At 35.2% G+C, this 23,236-nt stretch overlaps 1 protein-coding gene across 1 annotated transcript; it reads left to right on the top strand.

Moving 5' to 3' along the window:
- Positions 1–17,749: 17,749 nt before the first annotated feature.
- On the top strand, positions 17,750–23,140 carry LOC109067997 (26S proteasome non-ATPase regulatory subunit 5-like). Its single transcript, XM_042778607.1, has 10 exons — positions 17,750–17,945; positions 18,544–18,688; positions 20,001–20,114; positions 20,198–20,326; positions 20,405–20,514; positions 20,607–20,749; positions 21,116–21,307; positions 21,895–22,004; positions 22,095–22,235; positions 22,662–23,140. The coding sequence occupies exons 1-10, from the start codon at positions 17,770–17,772 to the stop codon at positions 22,917–22,919; spliced, it is 1,518 nt and encodes a 505-aa protein (XP_042634541.1). The 5' UTR covers positions 17,750–17,769; the 3' UTR covers positions 22,920–23,140.
- Positions 23,141–23,236: the final 96 nt, after the last annotated feature.

Here is a 23,236-nt window from a genome sequence, read left to right as displayed (position 1 = left end):
CTATCATTAATAATAATGATGTTAATATTAATAATAAAATTAATGTATAATAAACTATAATAATTATTATAATTTAAATATTTTATGAAGTTATAAACAAATTATTAAAATTTAAATAAATATTTTTTATTTAATTTTTAATTAATTGATTTTTTTATTTTAAATTTTAATCAAAAAATTAACAAATCAATTAAGAAATATATTATTAATACTACTATTGTACAGTTAGAGAAAGAAAAAAACAACAATATTAATAATATTAACAATTTTATTTTACAGAACAACAGTAAACAAATGTATTCCTTGCTGTCAAACATTAAACCTCGGAGCTTTTATTCTGGTGGAAAACTGTACGGAGGCCTTAAACTTTCTCTTTTGTTGACAACACATTTATAAACGATTCTCATTCTAATATTAAAAAAAAACAAAAACAATCATCAGATCTACACAAATCATACAAATTACCTGAATTCAAAATGGCAATTGACACATTTGCTCTGTGGTTTTCTTGCTGGCCAAATTCATTATTCACCAGATGAAAAATATTTGAGATGTCATCAACTCGAACCCTGAGATGTGCAATACTAATATTTATGTTTACTATAGCAAGCACCACTAATAAAAATGAAAACAGTGAGAAAAAATGAAGTAATGAGGTAAAACAAAAAAAAGTGAAAGCAAAAGAAAGTAAAGCAGTATATTAGACAGCAGAGCCTCCACCCTTTAACATTGGTTTCCAGTGTTTAATAGAGAGAGAGAGAGAGAGAGAGAGACAGCATGTGCTGAAACACAAATTTCCCAATAACACACACTTTCACTCCAAAAAAACACATGCTATACCCCACTCTGACAGACATACACATATAGATGTGCCCATGCGGCAATCTCTCTCTCTCACACGCACACACACACACACACACATGAACATACACCCACAGGCATTTCCATGTGTGGTGCTCAAAACCAAAGTGCGGTTGCGTGTACAGGAATAATCACCAACCTGCTCTCTCATAACACCACCAGAATAACCTAGTACACACATGATTTACTCTGTCTTAACAGCACTAGAATTACCAACACACACACACACACACACACACACACATGCACTGCAGACATGTAATGTTGTACTCAATCTCAGTTCTATGAATAAAGTCAGTGCGAACACGCAAGTATAAACAGTCTCCTATATTTTGAGCTGAAGGCGGAAATGCAAACCTCACAGTAATGTGATATCACAGCATAATGAGACTTATGATTATCATAATCATACTGTTATGTTGTAAACAGAGCGAGTGCAGCATCAGAACACAGCCCAGATGGGTGTTCACAGATTCATCTGTGCATGTGCATTCGACTCAGAGAAGACACCTTATATTTTAGATGGAGGATGTGCTCAGGGAAAATTTTATTGCTCAAAGTTGCTCTTTCATTGTTTCTCAGTTACAAACCAACTTTGTTTCTCCTAAAATTCCTGAGGAGAAATAAATATAGAAGCATTGCAAACACCGGTTTTGTGTCATTTAACCGTTTAAATCCTATGTGGAGACATCCAATGTGGTCTAGGAAAAACAATTGTGATATTATTTTTCTTTGTGAGTTTTCTTGGGTCTATGTGTGCGTGTGTGTGTGTGTGTGTGTGTGTGTCTGTCACTTAGCAATTTAATGTTTTTCTTAGTAGTCAAAGAAACACAAACTAGCATTTAACAGTAGTTACAGTACGGACAAAAATAAGCGTGTCTGAAAGAGACAGAGACATAATTAGAAATAAAATAACTAACATTATCACCAAAGTGCACACTTCCACATTTTATACTGCAGTTAGATCAAAGAAACAGATGAATTATGTGCATATGAATGTAAAGTTTACCTGTGCACAGATACGTGTGTGTTTGCACGTAGACCTGTGTGTGTGTTTGTACTAAACATGCTCAAATTTGCTTTCACTTGAGCGTGAGAGAGGATCATAGGATAACTTGTATGCTGTGAAATTCCATGTTAAACACACACAGTATACATTTTCTGGAAAAAAAGAAAAGAAAAAAGTGGTCTTTGCATGTGCAATGTAAGTCTACGGGAGTTTTTGCACCGGTACTCATTTAGTGGTGCGGGATGAATTACACTATTTTTCAAAAGATTTTCTTTTTCTTTTGAAGGAAATTAATAATTTTATTCAGTAAGAATGCATTAAATTGATAAAAAGTAACAATAAGGACATCTATAATGTTGCGAAAGATTTATGTTTGCTGTTTTTCTGAACTTTCTAATCCTGAAAAAATACACTTTTCACAAAAATATAAAGCAGCACAACTGTTTTCAACATTGATAATCTCTTGAGCAGCAAATCAGTATATTAGAATGATTTCTGAAGGATCATTCTGACACTTAAGACTGGAGTTTGCATCACAGGAATAAGTTACATTTTACAATATATTAGAAAACAGTTATGTGAAATTGTAATAATAATTCACAATATTAGTGTTTTTACTGTATTTTTGAGCACATAAATGCAGCTTTGATGAACATAAGAGACTTTTTTTGTGTGAAAAAATTTTGTGCGTACGTGCTGAAGTTTAATTGGATCTAAATGCTCTCACACTCAGAATAAATCGATCAGATATACAGAGCAACGTCCATCCAAACTCTGGACGTCATTGGAATTCTTGATTTTATTGTTGCTGAATTACAGAGCACATGTTTGGTCTAAACTGGAAGTTTTAAAGCCCAGCTGAAGGGCAAGATCAGATAGACGTTCTCCACTATAAACTCCTTGTTTCGGGTCACACATAACAGCTTTTTAAGTGCTCAGGCACCAGATAATAAAACGTTTAACACTGTACGCAGGAAAGATGAGAGAACGGTCGGACCGGCATGAGTGCAGTCTCTCATTTAGAGATCTTCACATGCTTTAAACGTCTATATGTTCATTTACTAGATCCTGTAAAAACAGCCACAGTGAGGCATGCTGGGAAGTGTGATGCGCTAGATGTGGAGCTTTGTGAAATCCAGTCACGATAAACTCTCAGCACAAACACACAATAAAGAACAACATTGAGACAACTGCAAATGCATGCTTTTAAAGGACAGTGCAGTATGTGCACAGAATGCAAAGTATTAGAGCGTTCAAGAATTTCATATTTCAAGTTAGGAAGTTGTAATTATTGTGCTGTAAATTGAACCATTATGTATTCATAACTGTACAGTACATTACTATGTTACTTTGTACATGCAAACCACAAAAAAAAAAAAAAACATTTTAGTTACTTCAAATAAAATAAATGTTAATTGAAATAAAAGAATGCATATAAAAATGTAAACTTGTTGTGAAAGCAATATTCTAATGTTTTACTTGAAGTAACTAAAAACTTAATAAAATCAAATTAATAAAAACATGAATAAAAACTATATATAAAATATTTAAAAAAATAAAAGTGACAAAAACACTAAAACATTCAAATTAAAAATAAAAAATATATATAAAAAACAATATTTATTAAAAAAAATTAAAAATAAAATATATTTTCTCATTGATGCCCTCAACACAGACACTTGGGGCTTAAAGAAAATCCAGAATTTCTTTATAGTGACGTTAATGTGCGTTCATCTCATAACAATCTTTTAGATAGCCAATATGTGCAGTAAGTAGTACAATTAAACTGCATTGGGTTCTGTGTCCCACAACACTGAACACTAGACTTTAACTGCCTGATGCCTGAATTGGAAGCAATATGTACTGTCATTTTACTCTTGGTGCATTATTTGATTGGACTGCCATAAGACATTTTTCACTAGATTGGAGCGCATATGCAAACCAAGTGATTATTTATTTATGAGATGATAATTGAATGCCACTTGCTGACTTAAAAATGCAAATGCAGTGATGTGACAATACTGTAGAATATCTGTTTAAAACACACTGTGTAGTATGCAGTGTGTTCTGACTCAGTAACACCGCTTTACTAATTTCTACAGCTGGTTTCTGTTCCTGTCATGGATGGAAGTATTCAGGAGGAATTTTTGAATATTCATGAACACACATAGCAAACATTTTCTCTGCAAACAGGAAAAAAATCTAGCAGTGATCCAGTGTAAAACCGAATGATTGGCAAATGCAATTACATGATGGGCCACTAGGGGGATTCATCCCATATTGATTGATAATAAAATACTTTAGATCCCTCTCTGTCTTACCGAATATCTCTTCTCCACACTCTTTTATTTCCCTCTTTCTGATGGCTTCTTTCCTCGTTCTCTCTCTTCCTAGATTCCTGTGATGCCAGCAGTGTAAGACTTCATTCAGCTCTTTTCATACAGACAGAACAAATATTTGCCTTCGTCATTACGACCCTAAATCACCATAATCTTGCCTCTGTCTGTCTCTGCAATACACACAGAAACACACACACTTTATAAAATCAGGGCAGCATAAGAGGACTAGATTTGGAGGCCATTACTGTATTTTATAATGATCACCTTCCTGTGTGGTTTATCAGTTATTCTCCTGAACATGGTGACAGTTGAAGGGCTACATGGTGATTCTGGTGTGTGTGTGTGTGCACAACATTCTTGCCAGTTCTCCTCATCTGTCTTGTGGCAGCAGGAAATTAGTAGATTTCCCTTTAAACCATGTGATTTACGGCTCACAATATTCTATGCATGTACACACACACACACATACATATATATGCACACACACACACTCTATCTATACGAATCTATAATCACTTATCTAACCTTACAGCACTTCATTTCACTAATAAATGAGTGACAGAGAGAAGGGATGGACTAATAAATCCATCACACACACACTCCTGCCTCGGGGGATGAAGGAATAAACATTTCATTTCCCCTGGCCAGCATACAGGACGTTTTATATGATGTAAGAAAGAGTGAGTGTGTCTGAGGTGGGGCTGGACAGAGATTAGGTGATTATACCATTGGCACACTAGTGCGCTGTTTCATTGGTTCTGACGTAAGAGGTGCAGAAGTCTTGTATTCTTTTCAATAAAACTCCATCGGTTTGACCACTGACACTAAGTATTGCTAATCCAATATAGATCTATATATGATCTTAAATAAAGCTATTAAAATGCATATATGAAAATTTAAATTTGCTTAAAATTTACTCATTCTCAGATCCATCCAAGATGTAGATGAGTTTGTTTCTTTATCCGAACAGATTTGGAGAAATGTAGCATTCCATCACTTGCTCACCAATGGATGCTCTGCAGTGAATGGGTGCCGTCAGAATGAGAGTCCAAACAGCTGATAAAAACATCACAGTAATCCACACCACTCCAGTCCATCAGTTAATGTCTTGAGAAGCCAAAGGCTGCATGTTTGCAATAAACAAATCCATTATTAAGATGATTTTAACTTAATATCGCTTTATCCAGTGAAATCGTCTAAATCAGGAGAGAAATCTGCACAGATCAAGCACTGTTTATGAGCGAAAACTACATCTTGAATGGCCTTATCAGTGAAAAATACTGCATGCAAGGCTGCCTTAGAATTTTAAAATAAGGTATCTTTGAAAGCATCAAAATGTTTAAGATAATTATCTAAAAGTTGAATTGGAAGTCCCACTGCAGAGCTGCACGAGGGGCCCTTTCCAGCCAAACACTGAAGTCATCATCTGCTCTCATTAATAAGGCTTCTGCTCTGTGGTTTAATACTAGCAATAAAAAACATGTTGGTTTCAGGCATTTTTACAAATCAGCGACATTGGCAATTTAGCCTTGTATTACCGTTCCTATAACTTTCTATAGAGCTGCCACTTTCTTACAGGGTACAGCAAACAGGGTCAAAAACATTTTCAAGCCAAAAATAAATGAATTAAAAATAACCATTTTTATAAGTTTATATATTTATGTACTGATATACATATAAACTTATAAAAATTATGTTCCAAATTATTGTGAAAAACCTGAATATCACACAAAAATGTGAAAAAAAAGGAAACAATATGCAAAATAGAAATTATAGCAACAAATTTATTATAATATCTACAATCTACAATACCTACAATCAAGCACAGCAAATTGCTCTTTTTTTTAAATCACGATCGCAATTTTAATCAGAATAATTGCAATTTTAATTTGGGAAAAAAAAGTCTAATTGCAATTGCACACATTGTGATGCAATTGGTATATTTATCAATTTTATCATACCTATATGTATCAGAGTTTTTGACAGTTTATCACTGTATTTGTCACACTTAATTTCCTTTTTTTTTAAACTATGCACATTTAAATTGAATTATACACCGTAGTAATTGTAACAGATTATATCTAACTGTAATGCTGTATACAGAGTGCCATAAGAGGCTGTTTGACAGATCTATAGCAGACTAAACTGTGAGGCTTGACCGAGTCCTGGAGCTGCAGTGCATGGTGAATTGAAAGGAGGCCTTTAGGTTTGGTCAGATCTCTCAGTCTATCCGCTGGCATTAGACTAGCACACCAGCTAACAGGAATGTTTACCCATTCCATACATTTACACAGGAAATGAAGTACCTAAGGCCTTCATACCCAGCACCACTCGTTCACTCACAAACACATACAGTACATGGCAGCATTACGTGCTATGGCTACAACTTTTCTGCATGTATGCAGCCCGTGTTTTCTTTAGGTCTGGCGAAATGTTTTATGCCATCCTCCTACGTTTTAGGCAAAACCGGGCATGACTGGATACACAGAAGGCATGCAAATATTATATTTGTGTACACAAATAATTAAAATAAAGCCAAAGTTGTATAAAAAAAAACTATTTTGTCTATGTGCTTGCTTAAATTGTATTCATGTGTGTGTGTGTGTGTGTGTGTGTGTGTGTGTGTGTGTGATTTTGTGTGTGTGTGTGTGTGTGTGTGTGTGTGTGTGTGTGTGTGTGTGTGTGTGTGGAACAGCTGTCACGGCCCATATTTGGATTATGAAAAAAGGTGTTTCAGACAGAGATGCTTAGCCTGTGTAATTATCATAGCTTGTGTTTATGTGTGGGCAAGTTATACTTTGTAGACATTTTGGCTGAAAATGTCCCCAGAAGGTCACTAAATATAACCTTCATTTAGGAAAAGCTTCAAATAAAAACTAAATAAAACTAGATTTACATTTCATGAAGAAGAATGTGATTGGTACTTTACTGTGCAGAACTCAGTGCCAGGGTTTTGTGGCTGATCACTGGGGTGCTGTAAAGAAGTTGTAAACAAGCCAACATTCATGTATGAGTTCTTGTATCACAAACAGTTAGGATTTACACACCAGGTTTAAGAACATGCATAATAGTGATGTTTGGATTGGATAAAATGAAAAATTAAATAAAATAAGCTGTCAATTTATGTAAATTTAGTGTGATTAATTATTAAAAAAAACATACAAAAAAATGAATGGAATTATGCAAATTACATAATAAAGCATTGTTCTGAATATAATCTTTTATAATATAATATGATTAAATTGTAAAGGGTTTACTGGGATATTTTGAATGATAAACAAAGCAACATTCATGTTTTTGTAGCACAAAAAGTTACTAATTTCAAGGTTTAACAACATAATAGTGATGTTTGGATGAAATAAAATATAATAAATAAATAATAAATAAGCTGACAATTTCCACACCCTCCTAAAATGGCTCGTTCTATCAGGCCCCCACATGTCTACGTCATGATGTGGAAAGATTTGCATAATGCCGCCCAAATGTTCATGCAAAGAAAGAAGGTGTAGCTTTTATTCTCGCTGTTGCCACCGCCGCCATGTCGTGGAGACGCTGTGTTTCGTTGTGAAAGCGAAAATACTTTGTTTGGTCTTCCAAAAGAGGACATGACTAGAAATCAGTGGTTAAGCTGTTTTTAAACACTGTTCCAGAACAGTTCAACCCAAATATTCAGATGTGTGCAGCGCATTTTACGGAGGACTGTTTCCTGAACCAGTGAAAGTAGCCTACAATGCCGGTGTCTGTTTCTATAAAGTGGGGCAATCCAACTTTGCAAGGACAGTCAGGCGCTTCTGACTCACAGCCTGTAAGTATGTTTTCATATTTAAAGAATTTGCCACTGATGATTCAAACGCGAGTTTTGAGCAGTGTAGAGTAGAGCTTGTTGTTTGTCGTTTCTCCAATCACAAATACAGACGTGGTTTTATGTTTATGCGGCACAATACACAATGCAACGCATAAAAATAAAGTATAAGTCATTATAATCAGCAATTATGTCCCCACTGGATGCAACAAATGCCTCGTTTATAATGGGTTTTATGTTTTTGTCTTGTCGTGCCGGGACACACGGCATCACAGTATGTTAAGGGGCGTAACATTTCCATCACATGCTTGAGGTATTCAACCAATCACAACACACTGGATAGCTGGCCAATCAGAGCAAACCTCACTTTTCAGAGCGATGAGCCTTGTAAAAATCGATGCGTTTCAGAAGGCGGGGCATAGAGGAGAAACAATAATGTACAGTATCTGGAAAATAATGTGTTTTTTTAACCTTAAACCACATAAACACATTTCATTACACTAAATACACAAAATAATGTTATTTTTAGCAGCATCATATGACCCCTTTAAAAGCTAGCTTTTGACAGGCTCATGCTCACTTCTTATACCACTCCTTATTTCCTCTACATCTCTTATCTCTCTCTTTCTTCTGCTCACTCGCTCTCTCTCTCTCTCTCTCTCTCTCTCTCTCTCTGTCTCTCTCTCTCTGTTTCATGTCATTCTGCATGTTCTTTAGGATGTGCTGTTATTTCTGTGTGATTGTGGCTGCTGTAGTCTGTAAAAAGCAACAGCAAACCATTAGCTGTGCCTCAGAAATCTCTTTAGTACAGACTGAGCTGGGCAGAGAGTGAGACAGGAATGAGCTGGGTGGGGGGTAAGACAGAGAGAAAGCTGACCTTATACATGTAAGAGCCTGCACTCCTCCTTTGGTTGTCTGTCATAAAAAAAAGAGTGATTGTCATTCACACAGTGGAATGTGAATGAGGCATACACACACACACACATACTCGTCACATAAAAGATAATGATGGAGTCTGACCTTTAGCAATACATGCTGAACAAATTCTACTTTCTCACACACACACACATGCATGCTGAAATAGTGCTTAAAATAATAATTCACCCCAAAAATAAAGAAGAATAAAGAAATTGTCATTACTACATTGCGATTAAACCTGGTGTGTCACATAATCCATTGTTCATAAAATGTAAATAAATAACAAATAAGTAAAATAAAATAAGTCAAAAATGTAAATAATAAGTAAAAGTATTCAGTAAATAATAAATACCAAAAAAGATCCTGCACACTATTTAAATTTGCATTAACAAAAAAATTTTTTGAAGCAATGTTTCAATCAATCAGCATTCCTCAGGCTTACTAAATAATAGTAAATAATAAATAATAATAAATAAAAAAATTAATAAATAAGTAACAGTCTGAGTAAATAATGATACAATTTCCATTTTTGGTTAAACTTGCATCAGCACAAAATTTATTTAAAGCAATGTTTCAGTCAGTCGACCTTCCTCAGGCTTACTAAGTAATAGCAAATAATAAATACAAAACACTGGTAAATAATAAATCAATTAGCCTAATTAATAATAGAACATATAATAAATTGTAAAAAAAAAAAAAAAAAAAATATATATATATATATAAATATATATATATATAATAATAATAATAAATAAACAATGAACAAATAATATAAATATTAAAAAACAATTTGCAAATAAATAATATATAAGTAAAAATCTGAGTAAAGAAGTGGCACAATTTTCATTTTTGGGTGAACTATTTCTTTCTTATTTAATTACAATTAGGCCAAATGCAAACAGATTCACGTGAATCTGTTTCCTTAAAATTACACTAACATGACAGAATCTGTTTTGTGGTTGTATGGTTTTGAATGAATATGGTTTGGTTATGAGTTGTGATTGACACCTACAGTACATGAACTCTGTAATTGAATAATACTGAGGCGTGTGTAAAATGCACTTTTTCTTGTGAGTTCAAAATGACTTCTGTAACTGCAGCATAATGTTAATTGGTTACAGACATCTTTGATGTCGTACGAAACAACAGACAATCACATAACTGCACACAAACTCTCAGTGCATTTTGACTAAATCTGTGCACCAGATTCGCCATTTTTCATCCTTCACTGCCAAGTGCCAGTAATATGATAACTGCTAAACATGAAATGCTTGCTTTGCAGAAACTCTGCATTCCCAAACCCTATACAGATCAGTTATATTAATCCATATTCTGTCATACCATCATCTCTTCATACCTGCATGTATCCAGCTTTTTCTCCTCTCATACTTCACCCTTCAGTCTCTCTCTCTCTCTCTCTCTCTCTCTCTCAGGTGAATGATGTCTCTGTGGTTCGCTACATTTTGCCCACAGATCCACAATCTCTGAAATCTTCTGGCACAAAAAAAATAGGGGATGTGTTATGTCTGTGAGGATTCATTCAGCCTCATGATGACAGCTGTAATCAGTCGCTCTAACACACCTACACACCTTGCTCTCACATTGCAAGCACAAATAATCAAATACAAACACAGTGTGAATGGGGAGAGTGGCTGATGCTGCCCCCTCTGGCCAAAATGTGTCACTGCAGTCTGCGAGTGTTTTATATGAAGGTGAATGGGTTCAGTACTGTGTAGAAATATGGTCATCAAACAATAATAAGAAAACACAGTTTTTAGCCTTGTCAAACCCATCTAAACACTCTATTTTCTTTTGTTAAGTAATTTGGTTTTGGCATTGTGATGGTGATGTTGTATTATATGTTTTGTGGTTATTATATTGTTTTTTTATATATATTGTTTTTGTGTGTTTTTAGTGTTAATTTATGGTAATTACTTGGCACTCCAAGATATTTAAAAAAATAATCTGACAATGGTAAAATGTGACAAACATATTAAATGGCACACATCCAGAAATGCATGGCAAAGCAATAAAAAAAAATAAATAAATAAATGTCCCCCCAAAAACTCCACGGAACATATACAAAAACAACAACAACATGGTATTACATTATTAGGTTTTTAAAAAAATAAAGAGAGAGAAAGAAAGAAAGAAAGAATGAAAACATGGTTATCATGGTACATGCAAAAAAAAAAAAAACACAGTATTTCCAAAGTAGGTCTACTTAGTATTAATACCATAGTATTAGTATGAAAAATAAAAATATATATGATATTATCACTATGATATTATAACTATGTGATGTATGTAAAACATGTTGTTTGTGCATTATTCATATACTTTACCACCGTAGTATAGTTTCTTTTGATATTTTCAGTTTTTATTTAAACTTTAGTTTAAGTTTCAGTAATTTGTTATGCGATTCTTTTTTTTTCTGTATAAATTTTATTTTTATTTCAGTTTTAATAATCTTAGTAATTCAACTTATTTTATTTCAGTTAGTTGCCAAAAATTTGCCAAAGTCCATATTATTAATATTATAATAATAACTATATTATATTATTTTATTTAAGAAATATTTCACTTAACTAAAACTCATTTTTTAGTTTTAGTCACCAGTAGCAACACTGAAAATGGGGAGGGACAGCTTTACTATGGTACATGTTAAAAATATATATATATTCATGGATGAAATCCAAAAAGCCATGGTAACAGGATGGTACTTTGTGTTTACGCATTACTGTATTTTTATCTGTGGTCTTTGGGCCGAACCGTGTCAGGTGTTACTAGGAAAAATAAACTCCGCAAAATGAACTAGTCTTCCCACAAATCCACAAATACTGGATCAGCTTTCATAAATTAAATCAAACCTTGAAAATATCCCCCCTGTTACGTGCTGGCAGCTGCTCTGAAAGAGAAACGGAGGAGCAGAGCTGGAGAGGAGGAGGGAGGGAGGCGTAATTGTAGGCTGTGAGATGTATATTTTGCTGGATGCGCATGTAGTAATTATGTTTATATATACGCATGTCTCCTCTGTACTCCTGCTATATTACTGACCGCTCACTCCCGCCTCCAGATGACCATCGCTACGGAGACAACCACACGCTTCCCTTTAAAACCCTAATGACAGACTACAGCCACAGAGAGAGAGAGAGAGAGAGAGAGAGAGAGCAGCACCCTTACAAAAGAAATACCATGGCATTACCATAGCTTTTTGGATGTGGTACTATGGTAATACCTTGTTTTTGGACAAAACCTTGATAGTAATACCATAGTATTTTTCTTCTACACTCTACAGTACCAATTAAATGCCATGATATCTCCATGTTTTTGGACAAGGTGCCATGGTAATCGTTCAGAATTATGGCATAGTCTATATCAAAGTACCATGGTATTACCAGAGTATTCTTTGAAGTAACTTACGGTACCAATTAAGTGATTTACATTTGTACTCCACAAAGCACCATGATAATACTGTGGTATTCACTGAAGTGCCTTATAATACAGTCTAAACACTACCAGATTAGGGTTCCTCAGCTTGGAGCAACAGCAGAACCTTTAGGGTTCTAAAAAGAACCTTTTTATAAGGTTCCATAAAGAATCATGACTCGAATGTGCTACAGGTATGTAGATTCTTATTCTTATTGGTGTTAATATTGAGGGAAAGAAAGAAAAAAGTCATGGTATTTGGTGGATGATTGGTAGAAAAACTATTATTAAGAACTGTTTGAGAGCGTGTAGTTGGATGGTTGAGGTCCAGAAAATCAATAATGAGGTGCTTTGAAAAGATTTTTTTTACAGTTACAGTTATAAAACCATAAATGCGGCAATAAAGAATCCTTAACTCTAAGAACCATTTTATTCTAAAACGGTTCTTCAGGACGATATGGTTCTAAATAGAACTGTTACTACAACATCTGTAAAGATAGCATGGTATACAAATATGTTAATCAAACTGCACTACTGTATAAATCAAAGTACTGTGGTAGGATGCATTTTAAGGAATTACAGGCCTTAAACAAAGCCGATTTCTAAGGTGGCATTGCATGTAGAATTGCTCTTTTCAGTGAACTCATTGAATGAATCTTTTCATATGGATCTATAGTCTTTCCTCTCTGTGATCCAATGCACATGAAAAACCGAGCGTGTTTCTTATTCTTAACACTCGTTTACTTCATATATGTGTATATGTGTGTGTGGATACCAACGAGAAACTGCAGCGTTTCGCATAGAAAAGTGCCACTGTGCTCACTTACATAACACCGTGTGCGTGCATGTGTGTGTGTGTGTGTGTTTGAAGACTCAAATGGAGATTACTGATGAATGTGAAATATTTTTAAAATGTGAAGTGCTATGCATACTTTTATTTTTGCATAAATTGTGTTTATTTGTACAAACATCTGCTCTGAGGACAAATTTACTAAATGAACCAAACAAACCATCCACATGAGGTTTCTGACCTCAATACTGTCCATATTCACACAATGACATCAGTATGTCTATGTTTCAGAAACACACGTGTGATTGTCTCTGTGTGTGTTTGCATGATGTCTAATACTGTCACAATAACAGACGGACTGATTTTTACCAGAAACAAAACAGCAGAAAAAGAAAAATCTGTCTGTCTCTGTATCTATCCATTCATCACAATTTCTTTTCGCAAATAGAATATGTGATTCATTTTAGTGAGTCAGTGACTCTATCTCAAATGAAAGTCTTATTCATTTTAATGAACTGGTTAATTTTAAAGAATTGGTTAAAAAAAACTGATTCACAGATTCATTTGAGTCACTCTATAGTGTTCATAAAAGCACTTAAAAGCATCAATTACTTGTTCTTTTTGTAGTGAAAATATATAGCAGCTCGTATTGATCTACTATATATATATATATTCTCATTTTTCCTCATTTCGTGTCTTTTGTTTGATCTGCTCACTCCAAAACATACACAGCGAGTGTTTGAATAATCTGAATTCACAAACAAACATTCATAAAACTAAACTCATTTAGGATGGAAGAATAATTGCCTTTTAAACCAAATAAACAGATGCTTTTTCTCTTCTCTGTATGGCAGGAAACACAAATCAAGCTAACACAACATGCCAAAACAACTCAAAAACACAGCCGTTCAAACATTGACAAATAAAACTGACCAGTGAGAGAAACGCAAATAAAACAGGCCAATCAGAGAATGGTAAATACAGATTTGCAGCAGTGACAGTGCGTCTCAGTCTGATCCCAAAATAACCACCCTACCCAGAGCAAGAAACCAGTCCACCCAAAAGAGACAGACAAATACACACACACACGCTTTTAGAGGTTCACAACAACCAACTATGAGTCCACAGAGAGGAAAGGGAAGAGGAGAAACCGGTGTAAAGGCTTTAAAGATGTTTTAACACATCAGGACATCCTATGCGTAAGACACGTAACAAATGAAATCTCTTTAATTGTTTCTCCCTGATAAGAATGAGATCAAATGGATCACAAATAGGGCTTAAAGTCTGCTGCTTTTCAGAAATATAAACCGTTCTCAACTGTAACTGTCTCTTAAATTCAGGCTTGCCAAGATACCCAAGTCTATAAACTCAAACATTTCTCAACAAATCCACAATTTTATAGCTCAATAATTTATGTCAACAATAGTCTCTTTTGTATCTGTTTACACTACCATTCAAAAGTTTAAGGTCGATAAGATTTATAAAATGTTTTTGAAAGAAGTCTCTCGTGCTCCCCGAAGCTACATTTATTTGATCAAAAATACAGTAAAACAGTAACATTCTGAAATATTTTTACAATCAATTTTAAAATCTAATAAATTCCTGTGATGTAAAGCTGAATTTTCAGCATCATTACTCCAGTCTTCAGTGTCACATGATCTTCAGAAATCATTCTAAGATGCTGATTTGCTGCTCAAAAATCATTATGAATGTTGAAACAGTTGGGGTTCTTCATATTTTTCAGGAATTATTTGATGAATGAAAGTTCAAAAGAAAAGCATTTAATTGAACTAGAAATCTTTTGTTACATTATAAATGTCTTTACCGTCACTTTTGATCAATTTAATGCATCCTTGCTGAATAACTTTATTGAAATATAACTGAAAACGCCATCAAGTCTCTTGAGCTATGAAAGAGAAAGTGCTGAGCAATAGGTATTCTCATAAAATAGTACTATAATTATTTGGTTTGTTTATTATTTTGAACTTTAGAAAACTTGTGCATGTTTTTTAAGACCTATACTATCCAAAAAACAATCTGGAGTCTGTTCAAACGAATCACAGAATACACTAATCGTGTCATTAAGGTAATGACAGTATGAGCGTACATTAAAATCACGCTACAGCTGTAATCCAAAAGAAATGAGACGTGAACAACGCTAACTATTTTAGTTCTATTACCATGAGTGAGTGTATGTGTGTGAAGGCACTGACTGTAATGTCTTTCAGAAAAGAAGGTGGGTCTTTGCCATTTTATTTTTGCTCTTGGATTGAGGTTAAACTGGTGTGTATCTGTATCTGTGTGTGTGTGTGTGTGTGTGTGTGTGTGTGTGTGTGTGTGTGTGTGTGTGTGTGTGTGTGTGTGTGTGTGTGTGTGTGTGTGTGTGTGTGTGCAGGATCTCATTTTACCTCAGAGGAACAGGGAGGCCATTGATGACCTGCTCTGAAACACACACACACTCAGAAGTGAAGGTCTATTTAGGCAGAACTCTCTGTGTGTGTTTATATGGGTGTGTATGTGTACTTTATCCCCTCTATTTAAAAACAAAATGCTGTGACTTTGTCTCTGATAGTGAAATTTTCCTATTTTACATTTCATTATTCTAATCACACACACACACACAGTGAAACTGGCTTAAATTTTAACACAAGAACGTTTAAAGAAAAAAATGAGGGTGTTCTGCAAGAATGCCTGAGAACAGAAAAAGACCAAATCTCAAACAAACTTTGATCTTGGACATTCAGACTCTTTGTAGAGTCTGAGAGTGATGTTCATCAATAAGGCCATTGAATTCAGCCTCTTCCACATACACATTTGAGGTGGTTTGACCCGTGTGTGTGCAGGAGTATCCCACCCATAATTAAAGCCACAGTCAGGAGGTCACATGCAGATGCACAAAGATGCTATATACTACTGATTAAAAGTAGAAATCAATACTTATATTCATCAAGGATGCATTAATTTGATCAAAAATAAGAGTGAAGACTTTTAAAAAGTTACAAAAGATGTTTCAAATAAATGCTGTTCCTTTAAACTTTTTATTCATCAGAGATTCCACAAAAATAATACGCAGAACAACTCTTTTTAACATTGATAATAATCAGAAATGTTTCATTAGCAGCAAATCCACATTTTAAAATTATTTCTGAAGATCATGTGACACTGAAGACTGGAGTAATGATGCTGAAAATTCAGTTTTGCATCACAGGAATCAATTACATTTTTAAAAATATATTAGAATAGAAAGCAGATATTTTTTAATAGTAATAATATTTAATATAATCATTTTTGATCAAATAAAAGCAGCCTTGGAGAGCCTAAGGGACTTTGTTCAGATCAGAAACATTAAAAAATGTTAGTCTATCATGCATTATATATACAAATACACAGACAGACAGATAGATAGACATAAGTGACATAAGCAGTTACGGCAATATGCCAGCACACACCACACACACTCCACAAACACTGATGTGAAGAGACATACAGATACAAACACCACACAAATACAGCCTGCTAAGGAAGAACACACACACACACACACACACACACTCGTATTCACATACAATACAGGTATGATGATGTTCTGAGATCTGCTAATACAGAACTGGCTTAATCGACTATAGGCAAACTTTGGCTGGAGCCTTCACTAGACACTGTGTGAACTGTTGTATTATTGTGATGGTAACAGATTATACTACTATGATGCTTTTTTGTTGGAGTATATATTTTTTGACATTGCCAATGACAATAATAAGGCATATACATATGGAAATCAATAATTACCATGGTATATATCAACATGATCCCATCACAGTAAGGGATACTTGCTTAACACAAATGTTAATTAATAGCCGCAAATAATAATCAATTAATGAAGATGAGACAACAAGTCCCAATGGCGTCATCTAGTGGCCGGTTGATGGAAGTACAGAATCTCTCCTCGCCATCAAATCCTTATTTAGTGCTGGTGTTTACATTGAAAACAAGTCTCTCATATACACCACAATCACAGACGCAAATAAAGCAAACTCATTAAAACTGCGTAGATGTACGAACGCATTTTGTACAATAATAAAATACGTTTATACATTACCTGAACGCTCACCTGGAAACTGGCGCGTGACTCCTTAAATATGCGACGTACTTCTTAAAACTTTAAAAATTGATTCATAAATAAAACGAAAGATGTGTTTTACTAAAATAAGCTCCAAGCTGATTTACATGGCTTTGATTTACGCGTCAAATTACGTGTTTACAATGTCGTCACTCCGTAGTTTCCGTCAAAATATCACATAATACCAGAGTTACTACTATAGCATGTGAAATAAATAAATATTTAGAATCTCAATGATCATTCAGGTAAGAATTAATACTGAATAATAATAATAATAATAATAATAATAATAATAATAATAATAATAATAATTAATTTGTATTTAATTGTTTTTTTTTTAATAACTATATATTTTAGTTTAATTGTTTTTTTTTTAATAAATTTTTTGTCAGGATTTATTTATCGTTGATCAGTTTGACAGTTCTGCGTCAACAGTTATGCAAATGAGCTCACGAGAACGTTTTCCGCGGCCGCCCCTCGGTCACGTGACGCAAACATTTGCGCATGATGGCGGCGCCTATAGAGAGTCTGCTGAATGAAATCTGTGAATCAGAGGATCCGATCGAGGAGCTCAAGAGCCTCCGGACGGCAGTTTTAGCGACGCCCGTGAGCGGTTTGAGGCAGGCGGTGTCTGGAGCCCGGCTGGAGATCATTTTTGGCCTTTTAAACACAAATGACAAGTGAGTGTTGATTCTGCTGAGTCAAGAGACAATACATACTACAGACTGCACGCTGACACTTGATCGACTTATTCCTCAGTCTTCACATAATAATGTCATTTTATGCATTTAAGACCTATTTGAAGCTCCGTATGATGTTGAGAATATATATATATATATATATTATATAATATATATATATATATATATATATATATATAATATATATATATATATACACTTTTTGTTATACCTATTAGATTACCAATAACAAACCAGGCATTATCATTGTTAAACACAAACATAATACATCCAAGCAGGATACATGCTGCTTATATATTTATTTATGTTTGTAAAATTAAAATTATTTAAAATTATTAAAATATATATTGGCAGTAATTTAGACAGTTTTATGGCATCAGAATAAGATTTTAAATGCCACAAAAGTTAAAGGAGTTCTAAGAAACCTTGCTCTTTTAAAATAAGAGATTAATGTGTTAGGAGGGCTGTGCACTTGCACACAAAAATGAAATCTGTTGTGCATTATGCATTAATTAAGTTTAGGAATATTCTTTTAAAAATTAAGTTGAAAATAGACTTTGGACTGTTTTGGGTGCAGAGAGCAGATCGAGGTGTGTGTGGAAATCCTGAGTCGTGTTCTGCAGGCTTTAGAACCCGTCCAGCTGTCTCAGAACTACAAGACGGCGCTCCAGAGCGGACTGAACCATCCGAACGACTCGGTCAAATTGCTTGCGCTCACACAGGTCAGTGCTTTTCAGTAGCTTTGGATCCAGAAGTGTATTTTTCCCAAAAGGATTTTTAAAAAGCCATGAACCAAACCAACCAGCTACGAGGAGAATCACAACATTGCAAACTTTGATCTGAAGCAAAAAAGTATCTGAAAAATGGACAAATTTACAAGACTTAACGGCTTTAATGAGATCAAACTTCAGTCTGGGTTTAGGGGTGGTCATAGGACAGAATCAGCCCTTTTAAGGGTTGTTAATGATCTTCTTCTGATTACGGATGCTGATAATCTTACTGGGTCTGTCAGCAGCCTTTGACACCATCAATCGCCAGATCCTTCTGTCTCGTTTAAAGCAGTTTGTTGGCATTCAGGGGAAGGTCTTAAAATGGTTTGCCTCTTATTTGGAAGATAGATACTTTTCAGTGAAGATCGGTAATTATTTCTCAGCTTCAGCACCTATTACCTGTGGGGTTCCTCAAGGGTCCGTTTTGGGACCAATCCTGTTTTCATTGTACATGTTTCTTTTGGGAATGATTTTTAAGAAGTACGGTATTTCTTACCATTTGTATGTGGATGATACTCAAGTTTATTTGCCCCTGAAACCCAAGTAGTAAGGACCCCAATGCCATACTCCTCAAATGTCTGGAGGAAGTAAAGCTGTGAGGAAGTAAAGATCATTTAAAGTCATATCTGTATTCTCTGTATTTGTAGCATATTATTTTATGGCTGTTTTTATGTTTTGTCCTGCTGCTCTTTGGTTTCTATTTGTAATGTTAAGGTGCTATATAAATAAATTCTCTAATAATTGGTGGAGATTTCTCTGCAGAATCATTGGTAAGGTAGTTTTTCATGAGGAATTCAACAGTTAAACACGATTAATTCTAAAATAAATTGAAATAATGCAGGCTTGATGGGTTTGACAAAAGCATATACCATCGATTAACAACCTCAGAGCTCATAATATCAGGTCTGTCTTTAAAAGCGTTATAAGTGATTATTCAAAATCAGTTCCCCTATGAAGAAAATGAATGGGTTTTTTACTTCCAAAACCTGACCTGTTGCACACTATTGTTGGTGGTTTCTTTACAGAATCATGGGTAATGTAGTTTCTCACCAGAAATTCCACTGTTAAACGCAGTTATTTAAAAATATGTTGAAATAACAGAAATGCTGTTTATAATCTATTGTTCAAAATGATTTCCCCTACAGGGAAAATAAATGGGATTTTTACTTCTGGAACCTGAATGTTGCACTCTATACAGGTTTATTCCAAGTTAGAGTTGATCTTTCATGTCATCGATCCATCTGTTGTGTATTTATGTTCACAGATGGGCCGTGTGGCTGGTCACACTGATGGAGTGACCCAGATGCAGAACAGTGCACAGATCCTGCGTGATGTGATTCAGTGCATCAGCGTCGAGCGCATCGCTGTGGCCAAAGAGGTACGAGACCCACACTGCACTGCTACATCACTGTTTTTCCTGTATGAACTGCCTTTAATTTGGTTTGTTGTGTTTTTGGTCAGGCGATAGCTGCCCTCAGTAAACTTAGCAACACGAAGGCGGGGCTTGATGTTCTGTTTCACTCTGATTTGCTGAACAAGCTGAAGGACGTGATGCTCACCAGTGACATCATCAGATACAGAGTTTATGAGGTTTGTGATCATTTGCGGATGGAAGGAATGAACTTTATGAGAGATTCAATCTTAATCATGTCCATTCTGTGTGTGCAGTTGATAGTGGAGGTGTCCAGAGTGTCTCCAGTGTCTCTTGGTTACTGCGCCAACAGCGGTTTAATCTCACAGATGCTGGAGGAACTGACCGGAGACGATGTGTTGGTCAGGTAATGATCTCACACACACTATCATAATATGATAATACAATATAAAACGCATGTATGCTGGCAGAGATCAACTTACTTTCTTCTCTTCCCAGAGCAACTGCTATAGAGATGGTGACCAATCTGGCTCAGAGTCAACATGGCCGTCAGTATCTGGCGCAGCAAGGCATCATGGATAAAATCTCCAACATGATAATCGCTGCAGAATCCGACCCCTTCTCAAGCCTGTACCTGCCAGGTGAGTGTGATTCTCTGATCCAGACACAGTAGAGTTTGCACAGTCATGAAAAACCTGGAAATATCAGGAAGTTTCATTTGATTTCCAGGTCTGGAAATATTAAAAAGCCATGGAAATTGTTTAATATAAATTGTTCTTATTCAGCAGTCATTTAAAATATCATGGACATTGTTGATTTTAAATATTTGAATATAAATTGTTTATATTAAAATTGCTAAAAATTTTAATGTAAATAATATTATTTATTTATTTATTTTTAAATCTTTAACCTTTTTAAATCCTTATATTATTGGAAATGTCAAATGGTTACATTGCTGTAAATGTAAATATTCTTTTTCTTCTATGTTATTATTATTATTATTAAAGGACTGGTGAAGTTCTTTGGCAGTCTTGCGATCATGGACAGTCCTCAGCAGGTCTGTGAGAAGTACCCAGTGTTCCTTGAGGTGGTCTTCTCCATGGCGATGAACCTTGACCCCACACTGACTCCTGTTGCCCTGGATACACTCGGAGTGCTCGGCAATACTGTGGAGGGTAAACAAGTTCTGCAGAAAACAGGTAGCTGTGTGTTTGCACAACAGACTGTTCAAAAAGAGAGATGTTTATGTTTCAGATCTGCTTTTAATAAAACCTGTTCGTTCAGTAAAGTTATGGCATTCAGTAACATACAGTACAGCACAACAAGTGTAGTCTGATTCATAGACAAATGAATACTTGTAATGCATCATTCAGAAAGACTCTTGACAGACACAGTCTTCTATACTCTTTCATATGTGTTTATAACTGAAGTTTTCAATTTATAATTTAGAAATAATTTGTCATTTTTATCGAATTTAATAATTGTATATAATTGAATAATTTTATAATAAGTTTACTTTAGCTGCTATCCACAGAGCAGTTGTGATGATTTACTCTGTATAATTTACAGCACTGTCTAAGAGTGAATTACTTTTGTATGTAAGCAAAAGGGACATTAAAACTAAAATATTCCCAGATGAATCACAATTGAATCAAACTTCATCAGAATCAGTATTGAATCAAATGAATTGCCTGTGAATCAGAATCTAACCAAACTGAATCCCTACTAGTTACAGGGATGCTTGACTTCATTTTTGAACTCTTTCTCACTCAGCTGTCTGTTACAGGTGAGAAGTTCACATCCGTGCTGAAGAGAATCAGTAAAGTGGTCGCTGACGGAGCCACTGAGCTCAGGGTCAGATGTTTGGAGGCTCTGGCTCATCTGCTCACGTTGCCTGTGAGTGTGTTTCAGTGTGTTTTCTCACAAGATTTGTGTTCAGATGGAGGTTTTTTTGCTGTGAGATGAAACGAGATGTGGTTTGTGTAGGTGGAGCAGCAGACGGATGACCTGTTACTGTTGACCGAGTCGTGGTTCAACTGTCTGAGCTCTCAGCCCATGCTGATGATCCGTAACATAAGCACACAGCCCTTCCCAGAGCTCTACTGCTGCGCGCTACGAATCTTCACTGTAAGAGAGAGAGAGAGAGTGTGTGTGTGTGTGTTTAGGTGTGTTCAACTTGATGTGGTGCTGTGCACACTGATCAATGCAGTGCATGCCAGTTAGAAATTTTGTACGACTTAAAATAGTGACGTACGTCATTAAAGTATCACAAGAGCAATTCAAGAGCAAGCTTCTTCTCCGCAGCTTCTCACAAGCTGCTTCACAATTGGCTGATTCACTAGTGACAACAATGACACATTTGGTGTCTTTTGATACCTTTAGTTAATGCACCTTAATGCACACAAATCCATGTTTTATAACAGGAAAAAACTCTTAATGTTGTATTGTGACATGTTTATCAAGTTGAGCAACCTTTTGTGTGTGTGTGTGTGTGTGTGTGTTGATCTCTTTGAATGCATGTGTAAGTTGTTTTCTCTGCTTGTCTGTGTCCAGGCCATTGGCTGTCAGCCGTGGGCTCAGCAGCTGATGATGGACACTCCTGGATTTGTGGAGTGGTTGATGGATCGCTCAGTGGGGACTGGAAAAGAAGCAAAGGATTGTAAGTTTGAGGTGGTGGGGGCGGTGCTGAGCTCCTCCAGCGCTCGGGAGATATTTGGAGGACACAATTACTTAAAGCTGAAGACCTACCTGAACGAGGGACCCTATTATGTCAACGCTGTGTCTTCAGTCATCACAGAGGGAGCCGACTGATATACACATTTATACACGTACATACTTCATCTGTCAGTTTTACTGCTGTCAGAGGTTTGTTTTTCTGTCGAGTGCAGATAAAATGTGACCAAAAGCTCTTTAGACAGTTTTCAGCACTTAAACACTTCAAATGTTTATAGTTCCAGGTGTTGATGCACTATGATGAATTTGGTTTTGTTTGTATCTTATTGTGCTATTAAAAAGTAAGTTTGAGTGGTTTATTGCTGATATATTTTTTTTATATGTACACTACCATTCAAATGTTTAGAGTCAGGGATATTTTTATATACTATTATTCAGCAAAGCTGGATTAAAAT

This window comes from Cyprinus carpio, chromosome A21, assembly GCF_018340385.1.
Source record: "Cyprinus carpio isolate SPL01 chromosome A21, ASM1834038v1, whole genome shotgun sequence".
Lineage (NCBI taxonomy): Eukaryota > Metazoa > Chordata > Actinopteri > Cypriniformes > Cyprinidae > Cyprinus > Cyprinus carpio.
This window is presented reverse-complemented; position numbering and strand designations above follow the sequence as displayed.

Bases quoted from the DNA above. Each gene is read 5' to 3' on its own strand.
- LOC109067997 (XM_042778607.1), top strand. From the start codon at position 17,770: ATGATGGCGGCGCCTATAGAGAGTCTGCTGAATGAAATCTGTGAATCA. The intron at 20,115-20,197 runs GTACGAGACCCA...GTTTTTGGTCAG, and splicing joins GCATCGCTGTGGCCAAAGAG to GCGATAGCTGCCCTCAGTAA. The intron at 21,308-21,894 runs GTAGCTGTGTGT...TGTCTGTTACAG, and splicing joins ACAAGTTCTGCAGAAAACAG to GTGAGAAGTTCACATCCGTG.